Source organism: Corvus hawaiiensis, chromosome 2 (genome assembly GCF_020740725.1).
Source record: "Corvus hawaiiensis isolate bCorHaw1 chromosome 2, bCorHaw1.pri.cur, whole genome shotgun sequence".
NCBI lineage: Eukaryota > Metazoa > Chordata > Aves > Passeriformes > Corvidae > Corvus > Corvus hawaiiensis.
Window position 1 is genome coordinate 65,175,479 of NC_063214.1, and position 24,130 is coordinate 65,199,608.

Consider the following 24,130-nt stretch of genomic DNA (forward strand, 5'->3'; position numbering starts at 1 on the left):
CACTAACAATTAATCTACGAGATGTTCTTTAAATTCAAGGGGTCACTCATACTGAAAAGTACACTGAACCTCAGCAGAAAATGAAGGGAATTCAGTCACCCAAGCCTTACTTTCCACCTTGACCTCCACACTCTTTCCAGTGTGTTAACATTGCTGAAAATATTTTAAAAGAAAAGAAATGCTTTTTAAATTAAATGACAGTTCATACAATTAACGCTGGCTTCAGCTTATAAACATCAGAAATTACTGTTAAGTATTTCTGTAATAATTTTTGCTAAACAGTCTGATAAACAATTTCAACTTACTTCCAAAGTTTGTCTTTAAAAAATATTAGAAAATTAACTAGTGAAAGAGATTAAGTGTTCCAGAGGGCAAGGAAAGGCAGGTCATTTGTGAGGAGTTATTTTCTTTTTCTCAGAGGGGGTGCTTAACAGCTAAGAAACCATAGTAATTTCTGAGTCTTCTACAGGCCAAGAGATCTGACTAACCTCATACATTCAAGCTGGATACAACGGATCTATCAACATATTCTAGATTAGAAGTTTCTGCTTAACACTCTACATTTTACATCAAATTGTAGGATCACTTTAGACACATTTAAGGGTTGCCCAGTACATTAAGAGTAGCTAAAGTAAGACATTAGGAATAGTAAATGAGGTTTTAGAAGTTGCAACACATTGTGTGTCAAGCAAAAGATTATATGTTACAGGGTACTCCCTCTAAGCTCATGAGTTACACTGCTAAGAATCCGTGTGCTCGTCATACGAAACACTAAACTCTCATAGTCTCAAGCCATAATGAGACTGCAAATAAAGGTAAATGGAGCATACCTTTATTTAGATTATATGCTTTAATATACCCTGTAATAAGGAAATTATTCAAGTCTGTTCAGAAGATTGCCCATTTTAACTATTGATTTTGGACAGGTCCGATACAGAAAATATCTAACAAAAAGTACTGAGAAAAACATACAAAATGAGGCAATGATCATTTATTTAATTTTATGACTTTATACACCATCGACTAAAGTTCTGCTTCTCTTGAAATAAGTCTTGAAAGAGAAGAACACTAACAAAGCCAAAGCAGGAAAGGAACATCTAGGAACTGCAGCCACAAGTCAATTTATCAGAAACTCTAACAGATAAAATTGCTCTATTCATAACATACTCATGAAGGTATCCACAGTACAAGGAAATTGCATCACATACCTCTAGACACCAGATTATTTAGACACCAGATTATTTTCTTTCCTTAGGCATCCAAGGACTCAAAAAATGCTCAGTAAGTAAGTCATAGCTTCTTATTACTGAAGACTTATTAAATACCATAAACCAATATTTTTCAAGAGCAATCTATAAGGAAAACAAGCCATTAGAACTACTATGATTGATTCATATCAATACACTTATCAGTGTATATCTGAATATAAAACAGAGAGAGGGTTTTAGGTTGATCTGGTTAATTACAGTAAGTAACAACATCTGTTCTTTCCAGATTTTAAAAATAATAAAGTGAAAAGGGGGAAAGTAACATATAGTGTTCTCAGTGCTGCTTCTGATAGTGATGCACCTACCTATTCAACTTTTTGAAAGATGCAAGTACTTTGTATCTTTCTTTTCTCTGAATCAATAAGTTTGAAATATCGGTTGTACAATAAAACCAGTAAAACTTGCTTGATTATTTCAAGTCTGCCATACTGCAGTGCCAGAACTATGATATTGAAACAAAAGCATGTATTTTATTCTCAAAGGAAGTTTAACTTAGCAGTGCTGTCATACATCCACATACCGATTTTATGCAAATAGTCCTTACTTCCTCCTACCACTTTCCAGAAATCTACATTTAAAAACTTTATAATCTATACCAGATAATGTGATTTTTCCAGCTACTGCTTATCTTCGCTTGCATTTAGCAATATAAAACTACCTGGTAAAAATATTTCCAAGAAACGTCACTGCTTTTTGTGTGTGCATTTATACTGTACTTTCCCTTTGCATAAGTTTCCTCATATTTTAGAGTGCATTTTTTGTGATTGCACTTAATAGTTAGAGCCACATAAACTGTATAAAAAGGCACATATTATTTACTTGTAGTCAGTGGCATGAGATGTGCGGTAAAATAAAATGTGAAGAGTTATGTGGTTCTCAACTCTGAAACAGGATATGAGGATTTATTTCAAATCAGAAATATAATTCATTTGTTTAGTTATAACACATACATTATTTAGAAAGAGACAAAAAAGTTCCAGCTTCTGTAGGAAAGTAAACAGAATGCACACCAAATGTGTAAATCACCTTAACCTTTTCCTCAGAACTGGAGAGTATAACTGAAGACTACATGGTAATCTGCAGCACAGTTTTCCAAGAACACATCAGTGTTCTAATCTTAGAACAGGTTTTCACAATTTGCACATTAAAAGCTTTTAATCACTACTATAAAAAAAATACAAAGAGTGAAGTAAATTTACTAATTTAGATACATGATTTATAATCCACAAAAGAACCTTTCCCATTAATTCACAGTGTGCTTAGCAATATTTAAATATACTCCAAGATTTAACATTCAGTGTGCTATTCCATATAAATAGCAAAGAAAATGCTACAACTTTCTTTAAATTAAAATATTCTGTTAAAAGCTCTCTCTAATATGAAAGATAAATATGAAAAACTGACACAAACAGAAGTCAATCAGGAACTTGATTCTGGGTTACAAGACAAGTGCTATTTCAATGAAAATAAATCTTGCAGGAAGTAACACTGACTTCACTTTTCCAGAAAGTGTAAAAGAGTTTCCTAGTTAAAAGCAAGGTTATGCATCTTCCAATTACAGAATCACATTTCTTCTGCATTATTACAGATGTGCAACTGACATTACTTCCAACGTTTGTATTTCTTAGGGTTTTCTCTCCTCTTTCACCAAACCTGTAATACCTACTCAGTAATACAGATCATTCACTGTACTATGAGACACTCTTGTGGTACATTAAGGAATGAAGTGATGAGTCAATCATAAACAGAGAAAGATTCAAACTCAGAAAGCATTCATTGCAAGCAAGCTTTAAGAATATTCACCATTTTACAGTATTTTATTAAAAAGCAAGCAGGAGAGATCTGCAGCATTCATTCTCACTGAAATGCTGTTCTATCTGACACACTATTGGACAGAAGCTAAACAAGAGAAATGCTGGAATTGCAAGAGAATTCTTGTCTTTGTTGGCTGGAGAATACATTAATACCACATCACCCTATAAAACTGAGTGTAACTTCATATTATCTTATGTTAAAAAGGGTATGTATTTCTGCATTAAAAATAGCTATTTGATAATCTAATGTATCTACCTACATTGGAATATCAGACAAATATACTGTGAATATAGTTTTAAGCTAAATATTAAAAGACTTTCTAATTAGCATGCATTTAAACCTCTGTCCAGAAAGCTTCTCATTCCTCCAGCAATTCAGACAAACAAAATTTGTATAATTAAAGCTACTTGAATTCCTGCTTCTCAAAGTCTGCGCTAGAGTTCTACAAGACTGAAGATTATGAAGTCTCTGTTGAAGAGATTCTGCATAATTAGTCTAGTATGCAGATTTGATTATTGCACACATCTTTTATGAAAAAAATATAAATTATCATATCAGAACAATAATAGTAGTATTTCTTCACTATCTCATCACACATCTTCATATTAGCCACAACTTTTTAAATGCTGGAAAATGACAAAAAGGGAAAAATAAGTCTGTTTTGCACCAGTTAGACTCTTTTTCATATTGTTTAGTTAGCATCTCCAGATGCTGTAGAATAGGATTTTATCCCTCTCTTCCTGTTACATTCATGCATGCATAACAGTTGACAACCTAGTCACTAGACCTTGCAGACTTTTGAGGAATTAGGCTAATTGTGGATACAAAATAATTACTTAGTAGTTCTACTAGTAAACAGTATTCATTCTATTTGACCTGAGTATCATTATATGTAAATATGGGTCCTGCAGCAGAATAATAATTTGATTAAATCTATATGACTTCCCCCCCCAAGATTGAATATAAATATTACCCTGAGTAAACAGAAAACTCCAGCTGGTGATCAAAGAATAAGACTTAGCTTCAGAGTCTGGAAGACCAAGAGCTATACAGACAGTTCAAAACAAACACCAAGAGTGGTAAAAATTAACAATTTTTGTTACTGTTTTTAAGAAAGTTAAGCATACCACAATTTACATTTCATCCTAAGGGCAAACATGAGTTCTAACAAAATGAATCACATTATTTTCTTGAAAAATCAGACACATTAGCTCCTTGACACAAGGAACGCTTTTTCCTTAATTTCTCTTATTCTTTTCATACTGACTTATTTTTGCCATTGTAGTTTCAGGAGGGCTTTATATAGTTCCAAATATGCTTCCTACTTTGAGTTTTGGTCTGCACTCCCAGGTTCTCAGCAACAGAAACCTGCAGATCGGAACTGTCTACTTCCAGTGCATATGAGTATCTTGTTCTCAAAAACCTGTTTTTGTTGAAGAAGTTGAGATTCTTTCCATTTATTATAAAGCATGCATCTGCACAGCTCAGCTTACCTCACCATTTGTCCCCACTCGATCACTACCTCTTCCTTATTTTGCTGAATAAGGAAGAATCCCAGGTACATTCTGAGAGTCAACAGCTAGCAGCAAATGGATTCTATCTTCTCCTTTTAAAGTTTGAACAAGTCCATTTATCACTACTGCTTCTCTTCTATAGAGCATTAAAACAGCAATTCAGTTCACGCTACTAGATTAGTACTGAAAATAAACTTTCTCTTTTGGCTTTTTGCAGTTAAGATGATCTAACCTGGTTTGGTTTTAGCTACATCTATCCATATTTGTTTCTTTTCACAGCAACATTATAAATCTGCTGAAATACAGATGCCAAGATTTTTGCTGCAATGTGCAACCATGCCTTGAATCCCAGTTTCTCTTCATGCATTCCAGCTATAGCTGCCTTCCATTTTGTCAGCTTTGGTAGCAGCTTTTATTCAAACAATCTTGCTGAACACCAATTTGCTATTTCCATCCTCCCACTGTTACAAATTGATGACCCAGCATTTCTCAAGATCTTACACTGAAATGCCAGCAACAAGAAAAAACATTCTGTTTCATATATATCAAGTACATTGCAGCCAAATTTTAAGTGCCACAAGACATTACACCCCACAGTCTAGGAACTGCAAAGATAAGCAGTCGACCTAAGCAGGCTCTTGCTAGCTTCTTATCCTTGCCAGCTATACATATGCATTTACGATTTTAGAAAAAGGCATTTCTATATCAAAGGACAAGTCAGATTGCACAGCAGGAAACATTTAGTCTTTACAACAGTTAAGCTGAGTAATAGAGCAGATGAAATTTCTAAGTTTCATTATTCAACTGATGTTAGAGGTAAGGTTGTGGAAGAACTATCTTGTGAGTTCAAAAGAAGAGTTCCACTAACTTGTAAAAAATAGGAAGAGTGGAGCAGCAAAGCTATAAAACAGAAATATGAAGTTGTTAAAAGCTACAGGATATGCTGTCCATGCCCTCATTCTCTTAAGTTTAAATGACTTTGAATGTAACAAACTGATCCAGAAGAAGAATATATCTGAAAACACAACTATTTCACTGTAAATATTTAAGTATTGTGCCAGCCAACAACTACAACACTGCAAACACATCCTGCCCTATTATTAAAGTTTTCAGAATGTGGAACTAGATTATATCACATGTAAAAGAATATTTTGTTAAAACTCTGATTTAACTGCCAAAAAAATCCTACTATTTCAGATCAAATAAATTCTCTCAATTCTTACATAACCTTCAGAACCTGATTGCTCTTAATACGGGGTACATCATCCACAGGACATTTACAAAAGTGCTTCATGGTGACATGTATTTCAGAAAAAATATTGAAAGAGCCCTGTTAAAATATCTGTCAGCAAACTATCATGGCAAGATATTTAGAGACTAGAAAAATCTATTTAGAATGAGGAAGTTATATGAGAAATTTACCACGTTGAGATCATGCAGAGAACAGCAGCCCATAATGGAAGCCTGTTTCACAAAAGTTCATATGAAGTATTCAACTTACTGGGTTTTTTAATTAAGACCTCACTTTATTAAGAAAATAAATTACGTATTAGATAAGGCCAGGTCATATTTACACAAAGTTAGTAGATAATGAGAGTATATAATCTTAGTGGGTAAGGAAAGAAAATGTCTATACATTTTTTTTTTACGTATGAATAACTTAAAATATAACACTGCTCAAGTCTGCATGGCATACCAGTACCCAAGTACTATCTAACAGCTGCCTAACTGGACATCACTGCTCCATTAACACATAATCTCCTTGATTTTTTTGTTTGTTTTTCAAAATGAATTGTCCTTGAAATGAATTTCCTCTGAAACAAGCCATTCACTGAAAAGCTAAATGATAGATTTTCTAAAGGACAAAAACTAGTGCTCATGGAAATTTAAATGCTAATAATTTTCATCAACAGTGACTTTGAAGGTTTGCCAAATAAGGTTTGTTCAACATTTCTTGCATGTAAATTATTTTGCTCAGTTCACGATGAAAAAAGGCTACAATAAAAGCAGCACTGTAATGAAGATTTTATTACACTCAGATATAGTGTTACCTTTAGTCAGATATAAATGCTTGCAACATTAGAAGTTCATCAAAAGCACGTAGTGTATAAACATGTAGCAAAACTAAATAGGAGGTAAAAGCCCATGAAAATAGGTTTGTACCAGGTGTAGAGTCTTACACCTCCTGTGTGATACAAAATTAGCACATTAATTCATGCAGCATAGTTGCCAGTATAGTGACAATTATATTCAAGTTCTTAAAGAGAGTATTTTCCATTAAATAAACAAAATTATTAGACTGAGCAGGGGCACTGGGATGACTTTCCATAACTTGCATTTTAAGTTCCAAACGTGTTTTTCTATTCCATTGGTATTTATAGTTTAAGCCTTATGAAATTGAGTAGACTTTTTTGATCCCTGGATACATGAAAATAATATCTATCTCCTCTAAGACCTTACTCGTTCTCAGTGTGGAAACATTTTCTAGTAGAAATCAATAAAGGAACACTTTTATTGCTTCTAAAACATGAAGCTTTCAAAAGCTTTTCCTATCACAGTGTTGGGAAACGGGAGTGGAGTGCTTTTGTTACCCTGAATATACTGTCATATTTTCATCAAACATGATGTGACTGCACACTGATATTGTATTTTGTGTAGAAATCAACTACTGAAAAAAAAAAAAGAACCAATTGTTTGAAAGAAAAAGGTAAAGGTGAACTAAAGGAACTACTCTGTCCAGGCACTTCACTGAGGAGAAAAGGCAAGCACTCAATCTGGTTTGGAGCTGACAGGAAATAATAATCTGTGTGTAGAAGGTAAGAAACAGTCGTTTAATAACAGCACATACTACAATTCTGTCAGAAAGAAAAAAAAAAAGGTAAAATAAATTAAAATTAAGGTATAGTTAATACTGTGCTTATGTAGATGCTTACAAATGCTGTGACAAACTCTTCAATAATATTTTTTCACTATCTGACAAAGTAGTTCCTAATTGAAAATACAAATCAAAGTACCTTATCTAATAGAAGTTTTTCTAATCCTATTTAAAACATCTCCTGACACACTGACTCTTTTCTACAGTCCTACCAGAAGAATGGTCTGATGTTACTCATGATTAGTCTGACATAGATTAGGGCACTGATGACACAGTCATTCAATAATTAATTAATTCAAGGGAGAATTCATCCTAAGAATTTGTCAAAGAAGGAGATTAAAGATTAAAACATGCCACAATTCTAGCTTCAAAAAGAATCAAACTACAAAAAAAATGCCATTGTCAGGCTATTTTAACCACTGCTATGCTAATTTTTTTTTCAGGTTTTCTATTTTTTGTTTGCCACACATTCATGGAGCTCTCGGGATACCAAAGTGAGGTTTTAGGAGTTATTCACATCCCACTTCTTTAAATACATTTAACGGTCTGAAAAACTAAATGCTTCTCCTATCCATGACAGGACATCAGAAAAAATAAAGTTGAATTGATTTTCTCTAAATTGGGTCTGTTTTGCTGTGACAGTAATTGGTAAGTGATCTCCCTGTTTTTAATTCAACACACAAACTTTTCCATTTTAGCAGAGAGCAGTTGGGTGGGCATCTGGCAGCCAGCCAAGCTCAATGCACAACAGAAGTATATTCACTCACTGATTCTTACACATCAATCTCTGCATAACAAATATGATTTGGTACAAATATTTGGTACAAATATTGAAAAGAATAAGAGCAGATATCATTCTATTTGCTAACAACAGAAACAACTAATACAGTTACTACCAAAGCAGCACTAAATATATCATCCACTCTCTCCATGTGAAGATGATATACTCAAGTTGCAAGATACCACTGACATTTCAGTGCTTTGGTTGCTGTTCCTTGCAAATGCTCATTAAGTTACTCTTGACTTCTTCAAAAAGAAACTTTTCATCCTTATTTCATTCTATATACACAATCTTTTTGAAAAAATTTTGCTTTTAGGACAGTTAGGATGATACTGAAAGGCAGCCAAACAAGTCCATAGCAGGCCTTACTTTTACTTGTACAGTTACATTAAAAGGTAAATCAGGTTACTCAGTGCTGTATTACAGCAGAAGTTACTAAACTATACTGCTGGCAGTCTTACACGTTTGTAACAATAAGATTCTACAAGAAGTACAGTTTGTAGCCACCTCTGATAAATCCTCCTCCAGAGGAGCAAAATACAAGGAACAGTGGGCTCCACCTAATCTTTCATATGGATGACAGCATGTTCTCTTGCTTATGCAAGGTAGCTGTGGCGTGTTAAACACAGCATTAAACTGATTTATATTGTTAATTTGATCTTCTGGCTAGCCTTTACTCTCTTTTCTGGTTTAAAATATTTGAGACTTAATTGGCACTATAGCATCTTAGATCTTGATTTTTCTTACAAAGTATACAGGGGAGAAAAAAAAATTAGAACTATATTGACCTTTTTCAAGACAAGTGCCAACAGAGACAGTACTCCCACAGAAGTGCTTTATTTCTGAATAATCAAGTCTGGCAGGTGCTCTGGTGTGATGGGATCAGACACTGCCATTTCCAATAAGATTAGGATGAAAATCTGTCTTAGTTGATAAAAAAAAAAAAAACAGAGATCATGCAATCTTTCTCTCTTGAGTTTACTAGATCAGCTCCCTTTGATATCTAGAAAAGAAAGTACATTTCTAATTTTTTCATGCCATCTCCCATTAACTGCAGTTATCTGCATAGTGCTCAAAATAATGAAGAATTTACAAATGTTTTCTTGTATGTTTGATGTGCAATTTCTAATCCTCATTTGGACTTCATCACTTTAAATATGAGAGTCTTTGGATCAAGTCAAATCAACTTACTGGTAGGATATTTATAAATAAGGCACATTAAATACAAAGCACATATTTCATGAAACTACTAGCTTTCTTATATTTTGCATACATGAGATGTCCAAATTGTCATTTTGGATTAAAATGCTTCAAGACTTCTTTTTTGGTTAGAGGTTGCCTTCTTGTGTACTCTACAATGTCTTAAGTCTTGGAATCACCTTGGCAAATCACTTCAAGCACCCAAAGGATTACTGTAAGCAATATGTAGCTGGTTCTCTCTTGTTATCCTGAACACATGTCCCACATTATGCCTAACCATTACCGTCTCATTTTTTTTTTCTCATTAATTACACCTACTCACAGACTTCAGCAACTTACTGCTATAACCTTCTCTACGCCAGTACTCTTCAAAGTATCTCCACAAACCAAGTGTTTGCATATTAAAATTCACTTTATTTCAGTATTGTAAGTCTTGAACATAGTAGTCTGAAGCTACTGCAAGCAAGCTGGCACTCACACCAATGATTAAAAAAACAAAAACTGCAATAAGAGATGCTCCTAGAAAAGACATCATGCCAGCCTTACCACTTCTTATAATCCATTCTCCTCACTTAGCAAAAGAGAAAGTTCCTTCCTACAAATACAGCCTTTCCTATTTCTTTTGGACCATATACCCCTGAAATTTTCTAATGTTCTTTGAACCTGCTGAACTTTCGAAGTTGCCTCCAAGTGGTCCCACCAATTCCTTAGCTAACTTCATTTTCAAAAAATTAAATACACACTTCAAAATTAGCTGAAGGGTCCGTTGCAAGAAATTCAAGATTCAAAATGAGTATGTGAAGAACATCCTGTTCACATTTATCGAGATATATTTAATGAGTTTTCCCAATATCTTCACACTTTTACATTTTTAATGCTAACTTTTTTCTTGCAATACTATCTTGAACTTCCCTATCAAGTCACATGCAGTTTTTTTACCCCACAGCTTTAGCTGCTGGCATTTTTTCTGTATTACAATACGAAGTTTACTCAAATCTTGGATATAGTTAAATCTCCCACTTTATTATCACAAAATTTTCAGCTTCTCTAATCTTAACATTTTCTCATCATATACATCATGTGATCCAAGAGCTAATAATACAATATAATATTATTAGAAGGAATTTCCATTCACAAGGTTTTGCACAGGAGGTTTCTTTCCCCCCACAAGATTTTCATGATTCTAGAGCTCATGCTATCTTTTATGCAAAGTGTCACCTTCCTGCCTGTACTTCTAATAATTCCAGAGAAGTTAGCAGCACGTTAGCATCACAGACCAGTGATTATTCTTCCATCAGGCTTCCAGTGCATTACAAAGCAGTTGTCATTCAACACTGAGCACTTATGTTTGTTCATCTTACCTCTTAGGACTAAGATAATAAGAAGTACATGTAAACTCCAGCTCTGCTGTTCAGTATTTCACATATCAATTAACTTTAAGCCATATATTTAGTTAAATGTTTTCCAAAAATTATAGCAAGAGATTCCTTTAAAACCATTGTTGCCAGAAAGGCTTGACACAGATTTTCTTCACTGGTCTGAGATCATGAGGATAACCCTGGTTGGTAATTCTCAAACTCTTGATATTTCTTTTTATTTCTTTCTCTTTCATGTCTCTTCTAACTACCCCTCATACCCATCCTTCTTTTTGCCTTTAAAATGTATCAGATAACCAAAGATGACTCATGCAAAACATTCACATTCATCAGCTTATTTTCAGAACTTGTCAATTACGTTTCTTTCCCCCCTAGCCAGTGAGTAGTCACGGAGCTGTCACAGGTACACAAAACCAACTCCACTCAGGTAACAACTCCCAACCAAAACCAAAGACTAAAACAAACCCACAACAAGGGTAACCATGATGACAATCCAGTGACATTTCACAGGTTAAGGGTTCACTGTACCAGTCAGGGATATTGCCATGACATGGACAGGAACAATGACCCAAAGCATGCACTCATGCTCTGACGCACATGGAGCCCCCTCGCTCAGGCTTTTATGACAAAGGAGTTGGTTTGCCATTATGCCCTTGAGTAAATTCGGAATCAATGAAAAAAAAAATCACAGTTCATCTTCAGTAAGTTGCTACCAGAATACCATCAACAACTGATGCTTTGATACCTCTCAGTGTTCATCTCAAGGTTTTATTTTTATAAAACATGTTACTTTCACAAAATGATTCAATGGTTGAAAAGTGACAAAACCAGCTTTATAAGATGCAAAAGAAGAAAAAATACCCTCTATCACCCATAGACTCTGTGGACTTTCCATTATCACCATCACCAAGCAGCACAGTGAGAACATTTCCTCCAGTAAAGTACCAAGACTGCTGACAGAAGCAAGTCACAGAAGTGGTTATTTCCCTCCACTCCCCTTCTAAGGGAGGTACTTCCCCACTGTCTGGGAGAAGTATCTGGAGTATTTTGTATGGATTTCCCCAGTTCAAAAAAAAAATAGGTATTTTGGAATGAGTACAGCAGAAAATCATCAAGATGATTAGAGTGCTGAAACATAGTTGCAGACAGAAACGTTGAAAGAGTTACCAGTCTTGAGAAGGGTAACAAAAGACAAGGGAACACATATTTTTGGCTCAAATGACCTGACAGAAGGCTGGAAATACAAGGGAATTCTTGGAGGTGCACAACAAGCAAGAGGAAATAGGCACAGGCTGCAACAAAAGATATTCCAAAAGATATTATGGAAAAAAAAAAATTCACCACAATGACAAACATGGGGAAAGGCTGTCGGTCCCTACATCTCCATCTTTAGAAATACCTCAAACTAAGCTGGAGGAAGTCCTGAGCAACATGAATTAGACTGGTCCCTTTACAAAAAGTTGTTGGACAAGATGACCTTCAGGGATTTCTTCCATGGCTCATGTCTCTGAAATGGCTCTGGATACACACAACAAAGGTATCCTACAGTCTGAAGCTAGGCCCTCTTTTACGTTTTTATTCTTGCAGTAGTATTTCTTTCATACCTCCATAACATCTTCTGTTTTTCAATTGCTTCAATGCCGCTTCAGAATCAACATAATTTATAACTCCTATACAAATATCTGCTGAATCTTCAAATCTATTCTATACTGTTCTGTATTCCTTTTTCTAGCAAAAATTCCTTAGTGGCTTATTTACATAGACATAAGACTTCCTTTTCTAGATCAACACTGATACCCTTTTGGCATATTAGATGGCAAAATGCACCAACTGAATATTTGAGTACCTCAATTTGATTTTACCTAATGAGAATAAAATTCACTCAAACTATCATTGAACATTCTGATCCCCGCTTCCTCAACTAGATACCTCTTCTTATGCAAAGATTTTAATGAGAAGAGTGCATAAGCAGACCCTCCAGCAGAGTGGAAACCAGCATGCCATCATTTGGCTACAGAATTGTTTTCAATTTCTCATCTTTCTGGTTTTAGAGACAAAGCTTTAGAAATAGTCAAGGACTGTTCCCAATTTGAGTGTAGTGAATAGCTTGCTGATTCTACTTTAGAGAGCCTGGTGTTAAATCTCCTCAAGACTGTGAAGAAAACTGTGTGTCTCTAATTGCTTTGGTAAGTTTTGTTATAATCAGTAAGTTAAGCTACAAAGAAGTACCCCCTCCGTCCATGGTCACGAGAACAAAAGCAGTTGCTTTGCTGTCCTCTGTACTGGAATTCATGCTGTCAACAAGAGACCTTGAGATCTGGTCCTGCCTACTAACATACTTAAGCATTCATGTAAAGTTCTGTAAACCACTCACTTGAACAAAGATGAAATTTAGTTCCATGTTGCCCTTTAAACACCTACTTGCTGTTCTAAATAAAATCTTTAGTGTCTCCACTTCCTTTGAAAAATTAAGATGATGGCACACATATCATCCATGTGGGATGAGAGAGATTCCAAAACTTAAAAAATAAAATAGATTAAGCAGTAAGCCTCACCTGTAAAAAAGAAAGAAATTTGTCCCTGCAGACCACAGTCTTTAAATTGCTACACAGACACACACACGTTTGGTATGAAAGTGTACTTCACTGACTTTCCAACTGTAGATCCAGTAACTCTCTTCCATTGGGTTTTGACAAAACAATGTATTCAGTCCATTCAGTTAAATTTTGAGGGATGTTAATCTTGTTAACTCTAATGTTCTTGCTGTCTGTTGGAGACTCGCAATCCTCTTCTGAGCCATTAACATGTTTGGTCTGAACATCATCTTGTCTCCCAAATTTTACTGTTTAATTACACATAGGAAATTATTTCCTCCAGTGGCTTTTAAAACTTCCAAACTATTAATTCAAGGAACATTCTTGGGAATTCTCCTAACATTATAAAGGCACCATAATTAGCTTCTAGACTTATTTTAATAGATTCAAGCAAACATGTCTATGGTCTGTGAGGCGTTCTTGCCTTTTTATCTTTGTACAACACTCTTACTATTATTAAGTATCTGCAGCAATAAGCTATAACACTTAAATCAGTAGAAACACTGCTAAGGCATAAAAATCATGCTTTGACAAGAGTGGAATAAAGTTCTTGCTTATGGTAAAAAAAAAATTGGATAACACACACCAAAGCATACCCAAAAAGAAGGAGAAATCTGAGAATGCCATGCCACTCTATTAACAAAAATATCAAAATAAAAGTTTTAAAGTAAAAATACAATAACCCCTGTTCAATTTGCAAAGAAATTAAACACTACAGCCCTTTGGCTGCTCTAAAGTACTACATCTCTGATATGAAAAAAGAAGGGAGAAAAAAGATGTGTGAAGAAGTAACAGGCATTTTATATATGGGACAGAAGAACCTAACCTACTACTAAAACTACTTACTTCCAAGGAAGGGACTAAAGTTTTAAAGCCAGGAATACTTTCAAATATTTTGTTCCTTCACAGTGCTTTAAAAGCTCAAAAAGCTAAGAAAATATCAAAGGAGATTAATGTTTCTACAGGTTTATCAGGAAGTAACCAAAAAAAAAAAAAAAATCACTGAAAGACCGTCGTCCTTCATGGATCCAACACACATCAATTATCATATCAGTTCTGAGGGTAAACACATCATCTTCTGGGCTCCAGATTAGGTTTCAGTAATTTATGAAGGTATTCTGATAAAATTTTATAATTTTTTTTTTTAAATGTGATAAATGATATCTGTATTCTCCAGAAGAATTTCTTGGGTCTTTTTCTGGGAGGTTTTCCTACAGGTCACACAGTTTTTGTCATGCTTACGTAAAATAGCTCAATATTACTGCTTTAAGCAGTGTAGGATTTTCAGACCTTTTTCTTCATACATCCCACTTAGAAACAAGAATATTGATGTTATGTTCAGAGCACTTTTTCATATATTTATTTAAGTCCCAAGAATTTTATAGGTGTCCAAAAGCTGAAAATCAAATCCATCAACTACTTACCCCTTTTTTGACAACAAAACGTAACTTCCAATTTGCAAAGCATGTCAGCATTCTCATACTTGTCCTCTTGTGCCTTAACCCAAAAACAGGATTCTGTCATCTCCTGAGGCCTGATCTACGAGCAAGAGACAAAACAAAATTTTATTAATTATTTTGATACTATGAAGAAACTGTGCTCTGCAGAGTCTAAAGCACATTAAATATTTAAGAGCTCCGTAAAACATGTGAACTTTCAGTACACAACTCATCTTTAGAGTTGTTAATATATTTCTCATTGAAAATAATAACCCTTCAAATAAGTGAGATCAGACAAACAGATTCTAACAATGCAGAAAACACACTCTTATCCAAGGTCTAAACAGAGCAAATTAGCTTTGTTCTAGATTTAAAACTTGGGCAAACTTCAAATAATCTCTAAACACAGCTGGTTTAACTAGATGCTAAGTACCTTACTTTTCAGAATGTAGCTTTGATTACTTCATTAATTGTGAAAATCTCTTTACTGACTTATTTTGATCTAAATAGTTATAGTTTCCAAACTCAGTAGACTGGTATACTTGATCTTGTCACAATGGAGAAGGAAAAAAAACCAACACCAAAACCAACCAAACTCCAAACTGAGTCTGTATTTTGCCGGCCATTAAATTTATGTCAGTACATTTATACTATGGACAAATGGAAAGACCTGCACTTCTTCTTTCCAGCCCAGGCTAGATAGATGCAAGACACTTGTTTGGAAACTGTATAGCTATAAGTAGAATGCAGTGACTGATCCAACATAAAGTGTCTGAAAAAAAACAAGGCATAACAAGTCCCAGAAAGCATAAGAAGCATGCTGCTGTCAAGGTTGTTTTATTCTAGACCAGAATTGACTTTTCCAGGCATCACATAAAGTCAACAGATACTTGCCCAGATGATTCATGGGTCAATGAAACACAGTTTTCACAAAACAATGAAAAACTAAAGACAGGTATTCATATCTTACATAATTTTAACTAATGTATCAATTGCTTATCTAGTCTTACTTCTGACAATCTATTTTCCCCAAGTTCAATGTCAGATTTTACATCAAGTATTTGTCATTAATCAACACTACCTTAGACCAGTTGAGTCTTTTCATGGTAACCTCAGGTTTGAACTCTTTTTTAGGCTTCATTCCAAATGGCAAAGCACGTGAAGGCGGAGACCACTGTATTCCAGGCAGGCCTGGTAGAGGCGGTGGTGGAGGAGCACCACCAAAACCCAGAGGAGTTCCCAAGCCACTCAGAAGTGGTGGAGGAGGAGGAGGAGGAGGTGGTGGTGGAATTGCTCCATTAGAAGGCAGCGGTGGAGGAGGAGGGGGTGGGAATTGATGTGGTCCTGCACCTTCCAGTGGAACAACAGACGCATCTCCTCGAGTTGACGGCAGAAGACCAGGTGGCACAGAGCCATACTGATAAGGAAAATATTCTCACTCAGTTTCACAGTTTTATCAACAAAATGCTATAACAATCATAGTTTATAGACTAAATCCAGAAAACCAGTTGAAATGTCTTGTATAGAACAGTGAAATAAGAATGATAATGAGCCCAATGTGCTTTTGATTTCACGATTGGAAGTGTCAATATTTGAAGTGGACATTCAGACCTGGGGGGTGCACACCAAAAATGACAAACTGAAATGGTGTTTCCCACTTGTCATATTTCACTGATCATGAGCTAAGAAGGATATGATAGGTATCTTGATGAGATCTTATCTAGACTATCACGGTTTAGCTGAAATTAAAAAAAAAAGTAACATCCTAGTCTCTCTTGTTCTTATCCTACAGGTTACAGAGAAACTTTCCAAGTACATAACAGCAGAATCTGAGGAGATAAATAATTCTGTTGAAAAACAGCTATCTTCCAATATAGGAGCATTCTCATTCTACAGAATTGAAAACATGAAGCAATAATGAAAAAATGTCCTTCCAAAAAATAAAGCTTCCTTACGCACCAGCTTCTTATTCCATACAGAAATGACATCTATAATGTATCAAAATAGGATTAGCACTTCAGCAGGTCTAATAAAATTACTTCTACTATTTGAAGAACTTCTATCATATGCCTGCAAACAAAAATAAGAATGTATCTGACAAAAACAACAAAACAATAAATAAGAAATATTTATCTACTGGTGCTAGCACTAATTACCTTTTCAACTAACTATGAGCTGAAACAGTCCCATTTGTTTTTAGAAAATAAAGGGAAATACAATAAGCAAAAGATTTAAAATTTCTAAAAGGAAATAGCTGAATATTAATAAATACAGATAAATGCATGCACGACAGCTTGATAATGTTTTGAATTTGTGAACATAAGCATTGTTTACACTGACAAGTAGACACTGAACAATTAGGCTCCAGAAATGAAAGAAATACATCAACACATACCAAATGCAAGAAGGGAGTAAAGGAATGAGACCAGGGGAAAAACAGTCATTAGAGGTAGAAGTCAACATGCTAAGTAGCAACTGATGCCATATGGAAACCAAAGTTTCCTCTTTAGACAGATTTAAAAGTACCAAATCGCAGTAATCAATTACCTGACATTTACAAAACTTTTAATGTATCCCTTTAACAACAGTGGGATAATTCACGGTATGAAAATTAGTGAGCAGAATCCTATTTTATGCTCTCTGTCTGCATGTAAAAAAAGTTATACTTAATGCAGTAAATAACAGAAAAAGTAAAATGGGAAGAAACAGATTTCACTTACAAAAAGTATTTTACTATGTTTTCAAGACACACACACAAAAATACTTTCCTAATGAATGATATGCCGCTCTTACTATATTTGGTTTTTTAGAATGCAACAATTTCTGTAATTGCTTTTGTTTAATGTTTGACTTTGACATTAACAATTAATTTTGACCAGAAACATGAATTAGAGTGACATTTCTAAATAGACCAAAGCAGAGCTAAATTAATTTTCCTCACTAAGAAAATTAAAGAAGCCAATAAATATAAAAATAATCCCTCAGAAGTATTAAAATAAACCCCTATAAGCATGTCTTTCTGATGCTGTCTTTCTTTAACCATTTACCATTTTTAGACTGTGCTTCTTATTCCAGGAAATAAGACACAAGAAAAATCACTTGGTCACACAGTCTCCTTGCATAGATTTAAAAGCTGAAGTAGTTACAAGTTAACTGAAATATTACTCTCAAAAAATCTGCACTATTCCTCTCCATCGTGTTTTAAAACATCTATTTATGCTTGAAAATTGAAAAATTATCAAGAAATGTTCTTATCCAGCCACAGGTTATTTCTTTCACTGCTGGATATCCATGGTAAAGCCTCAGTATAGCAAACTGCATAATGAGCAATTTCTTGTGGAGGGATAAAGATCACAATGATGAATGCTAATCTAAAAGCATAAGACTTATTACCCTATGTGGTTAATTACTTTGGAAATGTATGACTCTGAAAGCAAAACCCCAATGAAACCTAAGAAACTAGTTTAATTAACAGAGCTCAGGCATAAAAGGATCATCTGGGAACTTACAGCTAATTAATGTCACATTACAGTTATTTGTATAAAACAGAAATAAAGGAATCTAACATTCAATAATAATCGATAACAAGGATTCTTTAAAAAACCCTCAACTGTACTATCAGAATCCAAAGAAGATGCAAAAGGAAGTTCCTTTCAAAAACATTATTTCATACATTCATTTATACTGTCTTTTACCTGTGATTTAAAAGCTTGTAATTCTGTTTCAAGTTCATTGATTCTCTCCTCTTTTTTTCGCAGTAGGGCCTGGGTCTCCTGATGAGCTACAAAATCTTTTTCAAACTAAGAAAAAAGAAAAAAAGAAAACTGTTGGTACCAGTCAGTTCTGCATAGTTTCTTTAAATTCCAACTTTTCCTTTTGTACTTGTTAAAACTCATATGACAACAATACTAAGGACATGTCTGCTAGTCTAACTTTCATGTGTCTGCTGGGTGGAAGAACCATCTGCATCACCACTACAGGTCTTTATGATAGGAAATGGCATAAAGTATTAATGTATATTAAGTTAGCATTACACAGAGTAGCTTAAAAGCCGTGGATGTACAGTAATACAGTCTGTAGATATGAAGGAGTCAATTTTTATTCTCCCACCGTTCATCTCATTAGGGAAACTGATAACTGTTGAAATAAAGTATTCAGTTGGTTTTAGGCAGAGTTCTACTTAAATAGTAGAAAATACTTAAATAGTAGAAAGATTCTCAGTTAAGGTTAACTACTTTACACCACTTGGCTTCCTAGTCCACAAGGAACACCCAAATTGCCATTTTAACACAGAACTAATTGTGAGTTGAAGTTAAAAACTATCCAGTTACACCATTCATTAATCTATTAAGTAATCCTGTGTCCATCTTATGATCAGATGATGTAAAAATTACTTACTTTTCTGGAAAGTTCAGAAGCCCTCTCTTCACATTCTTCTAATCTTGCTTTATCTACACAAATGTCTTGAAAAAAATCAACAAACACACTTACACATATGCAGGGAACACAAGATTCTTCTTAATTACATATACAGTTTCATATAAGGAATTATGATGCTGTAATCATTTCCAAACAGAGTACTTACCTAGTAAGTGGCTGAAATTGATATCTAATCTCTTACGATATGTGAAATCTGGGTCTGTTCCACTTCGATGTAACACTATCTGTGACACACACTCTTCAATTAATTTGAAATACTGTGGACTAAAGACAGAGATGAGCTATTTTATGGCATATTTATTTATCAACCTATACTTAAAATTTTGTCTATGAACAAAGTACCATCAAAAGCTTTGGGCTGATTTGTTTCCATAGAAAGGTAGGTGCAAACCCCTAGAGTCTCAAAGGAAAATCACGTCTGGCAGTTTATTACACAAAAACAGTTTACAAAAAGCCTGAAAAAACAGTGGACCTAAAGATAATTAATTCTTATATTATAAAATCTACATCTCTCCCCCTATGGAAATACAGGGAGGGAAGACCACCTCCTGCTTCCTCTCAGTAAAGAGAAGGGTCTTCCTTCAGCTTGATTGCACTAGTTTTGTGACTTTTTAAAGTATGACTGCATTGCAGCCCTGCTTCAGTATGTGGAATGAAGAACACCTTGTTCTAAAATGCCAGGGGGTATGACAGCTGCGTCACTTGCCCAGAACATGCAAGCTGTGAATTCAAACCTTTTCAGGTGGAAGAGGTCTAGCACAGATGTACCCAAAGCAGGCAAGCACCCTTAACCTTTAAACGTACATCTGTGCTAGACCTTGCCTGAAAAGCAAGGTTATGCAGAACATTGTGCAGAAAACAGATGGCCCCTGTTCAGTTCATACCTCATTCCTCCAGTGTTTCCTCAAAGACAACTCAAGCAGATTCCTTTTTGGAAGGAAAGTGTTTGTCAGCCTCAAACACCTAAAGTTTTATTAACTGTTTCCCTGTAATTTATCTGATGAACTTTCCAGGAGACACAAATATGTCTACACTATCCTATAACGTATACTGAAAGTACTCAATTCCAACCCAAAAGTTACTCTAAATTAAGCATAAGTTCAGATTTCTATATAAAGTGGACTTCTTTGCACACTTGGTTTTGCCCTTTGACTCAAATACACCACAAACTTATAATGCTACTACCATGATTTATAACTGATTAAGACGTCTCTCCTGATCAACTTATACTTGCAATCAATGAGGCTCAGATCCTAAAAAGAACAGTTTTCTATATTTATAAAATACAATCATACACTAAGCAGAAGAGACAAAAACATATAGATGGCATTACTGATTCAAAGTTGATACTTTCAAACATGAGCTCACAAACTACAATCCACACAGAAAGACTAAAACCTATCATTAAATTTATGGAAGAAATATTCTATTAATGACTGAATAATAAAAAAAAAATCCATAATTAACATTTAACACAGCAATAAACATACCGGATAAAATAATCATTTCTTATCAGCAAAAGATGTTGAAGAATAGAAAGAAAATATCCTTCAGCACTAGTGTCCTTAACTGTATTCCACACCATGTTGTAAACATCATTTACTTCAGTAAAAGTGTTAAGGAGAATAATAACAAAGAACAAAATATCTCAGTCGAGTGTTGACTGATAACTTCTTTAAACAGAAACTGCAGCAGAAAAATATCTATTATATGCTTTATTTTGTTCATATTTGTCCCGCTGATATTATGGAAACGTTTATGTTGGAATAGACCTTCAAAATGATCAAGTCCAACTATTAGCCATGCACTGCCAAGTCCACCATTCAGCCATGCCACTACATGCCACATCTATACATCTTTTAACTATCTCCAGGGATGGGGACTGCACCACTTCCCGGGGCAGCCTGTTCCAGGGCTTGACAACACTCTCTCTAAGAAATTTCTCCTATTATCCAATCTAAACCTTGCACAGCGCACCTTGAGGCCCTTTCCTCTCATTCAGTCACTTGTTACTTAGGAGAAGTGACTGATCCCTACCTCACTATAACCTCCTTTCAGGCAGTCACTGAGAGTAACAAGGCCCCCCTGAGCATCCTTCTCCAGAATAAATAACCCCAGCTCTCTCAGCTGCTCCTCATAGGACTTGTGCTCCAGACCTTTCTCTGGACACACTCCAGCCCCTCCGTATCTTTCTTGTGGGCGAGAGGCCCAAAACTGAGTACGGAATTCAAAGTGCAGCCTCGCCAGTGCCCAGTACAGGGGAACGATCGGCGTCCTGCTCCTGCCGGCCACACTACTTCTGATACAAGCAAAGATCATATTGGCCTTCAAAAGGATATTCTAGTTCAGATCTAATATCTTCTAAACGATGAGAGAATTCAATCATGTCTTCTTCTTTATGCTCATTGAACACTTTCAGCTGAATATCTAGTGCTTCATTCTTTATACATTGTAGTTGCTGCAAAGAAGAAACAGTAGAAAGGCTTGCAAAATTAGCATTTCCATATGGAAATAAACCTTATCTTTTTAATAAATTCCGTAAGTCTATGTTAGTTAAAAGTTTAAAATTACAAGAGCACATGAGTTAAGTTAAAAAATGAAAAGGTAAACACGACTTCAGGCTGGCTTAACAATCTGTCACATGTTCTTAAGCAAAGTCATAAAATGCTGAGGAATCAGAATAAAGTTCAGAAAGCACATTTCACATTTTCATTTTTATTTTAAGGCTGATTCTCGTATCTGACTGGTCTCTCCCAAACTTAATAAAATGCCTTTGAGAATAATTTATTAGAACTTGTTCTCTCCCATTCCCCCCTCAAGCTCAAATAATTAAAAAATTTAAATAGTAATGCAAAGAGAGATGACGAGATGCTTACTGGCAATATCTCTTTCAATCCACTGCGCATAAATTCATTTCTGATGTGAAGCCTAAAATCCAAGTCATCAGGAGATGTAACAAGAGCATTGATGAGCTGCATGCAAGCTACCTGTAATAGAGTAAATAATAAACTATTTTATTTCTTAGATTTCAATATGCATCACAATCAAAAAGATACAACAAACTAGTAATTAGACACTACATCATTTCTAATTATAAAACTACTGTAATCTTGTAACTAAGCTACTTAAATTCCTGATCATCCACATGAGCTATAAATATCACCCTAGCTCACAAATTTTCATAAAAATTAAATATTTTCTCACTCTCTTGAATTTTTTCATTTTATACAAATAGCAAGTTCCTTTAGCCAATGAACTGTAGCAGATAAAACATAATTATCAACATTAAAAAAAATCTATACATATATATAAGAAGTTAGTGACATAATAATGTCTGTGTACAGTGAAACATATTTTTTTTAAAATGCTGATTAAATTAAACTGAGTCTGAAGAACAGAATGGGTTTTGTTCCACTTCTTTTTGAAATAGTCACTCTTTAAACATACTGAGCATTATAGAATACTTCATGGGAATGACTCCTCCAGCTCAAAAGAAAGTAACAGGCCAACTAGTGAGTAGATCCTCTTCTAAAAAATCAAAAGACTCATCTTGAAAACCCATAGCCAGGAACAGCAGGAATTCACTGTCCAGATTCATGAGCCTTTAGAATGTTGGCAACTTACTGTTTATCTCTAATAAGGATGCAAACAGCCATTATTTCCTTTTTTTACCCTCTTTATTGTTTGCATGTCTTGTTTCAATGTACAAGAAATACGTTATTCAATTAATTCCAGCATTTTACAGGCTTTTTAAAAGCAACAGACAATTAGAGTTGTATTTGGAACATAAATACTATGTAAACAATTAAAGCAATCTGGTTCAAATACTTTGCTGTAAAGCCTTTTATAGTCTAAAAAATGATGATACATTATGCCATAGGCAAAAGGGGATACTGGAAAGATGCTATCCCGGTCATCTTCTAAGTAAGTATAATTCCAACTACTGAATTTACATATGGTCACAAGAACAACTAGATGTACAAGCTACTTTGATACAGACTGTGAGAAACAACAGCACTCATTAGGCTTCCAGAAGGAACATGCTAAGATTAAAAGACAGCACAGACCACAACCATTATCCTACCTTTATCCTACTGTGAAGAATGTAAGCATGAAAGGAGCTTTATATATTATTTCAGCTGAACTGTTATGGAGGTGAATGACAATTAGCATAATTTAGACCTGTTTGACTACAATGTTAGTCTATGTAGATGAACTTAGTAGCTAACACTCTAGAAGAGAACAGCTTTGTTTTAAGAACAGAGGTGTAATAAATGTAAACAATCTGTTAATGTGAGACCTGTGAACCTGCCGAGAAAATCAAGTCAATCAGACTGTGAGCTCACGAAGGTTGTTAGGGACGAAACGTTACAATGATCCAATTAAGCATGAGGCATTCTCCAGCCAATCCCATAAATTATGTATTTGGAGTCACTTGAAAAGAGAACCTCAAGGGCCCCCAACTCTGCGCTAGGAGTTGGGACCATCTTTTCAGCTTCTGGGGATGTCTGAAAGGACAAGAATGCTCAAGGGAGGACGCTATGGTTGGAACCACTGTACTAATCCATCCAACACCTGTCCTGGATAAAAGCTGCCACAACGGCATCTATTCTTATATTACTCTGTCATACTACATACCTTGCATCAACAATAACTTTAAAACAGTAATAGAAGGAAGGAACAAGCTTTGCTCCTTTTTCTTACTTGAAGGAAGAGCTGAAATTAATTTCTATTCCCTCAGAACTTCTATGAAATTCAGTACATGCAAATATCTAGATTTGCATAAGAATAAAATAGAAAACTATCATTTTTTATTGACATAAATAAG

The 24,130-nt window shown here is 34.8% G+C and overlaps 1 protein-coding gene across 4 annotated transcripts in view; it reads right to left on the reverse strand.

Annotated features, from left to right (window-relative positions):
• Positions 1-24,130, reverse strand: part of DIAPH3 (diaphanous related formin 3) — a 210,119-nt gene that overhangs the window by 142,501 nt on the left and 43,488 nt on the right. For all 4 annotated transcript variants that reach the window (XM_048295463.1, XM_048295462.1, XM_048295461.1 and 1 more), the window contains 8 exons: positions 22,179-22,289; positions 21,642-21,760; positions 20,793-20,909; positions 19,448-19,566; positions 19,261-19,325; positions 18,558-18,662; positions 15,944-16,279; positions 14,848-14,962 (listed from right to left, as the gene is read on the reverse strand). In XM_048295463.1, the coding sequence (XP_048151420.1) occupies positions 14,848-14,962; positions 15,944-16,279; positions 18,558-18,662; positions 19,261-19,325; positions 19,448-19,566; positions 20,793-20,909; positions 21,642-21,760; positions 22,179-22,289 (1,087 nt within the window). The remainder of the gene's footprint in view (positions 1-14,847; positions 14,963-15,943; positions 16,280-18,557; positions 18,663-19,260; positions 19,326-19,447; positions 19,567-20,792; positions 20,910-21,641; positions 21,761-22,178; positions 22,290-24,130) is intronic.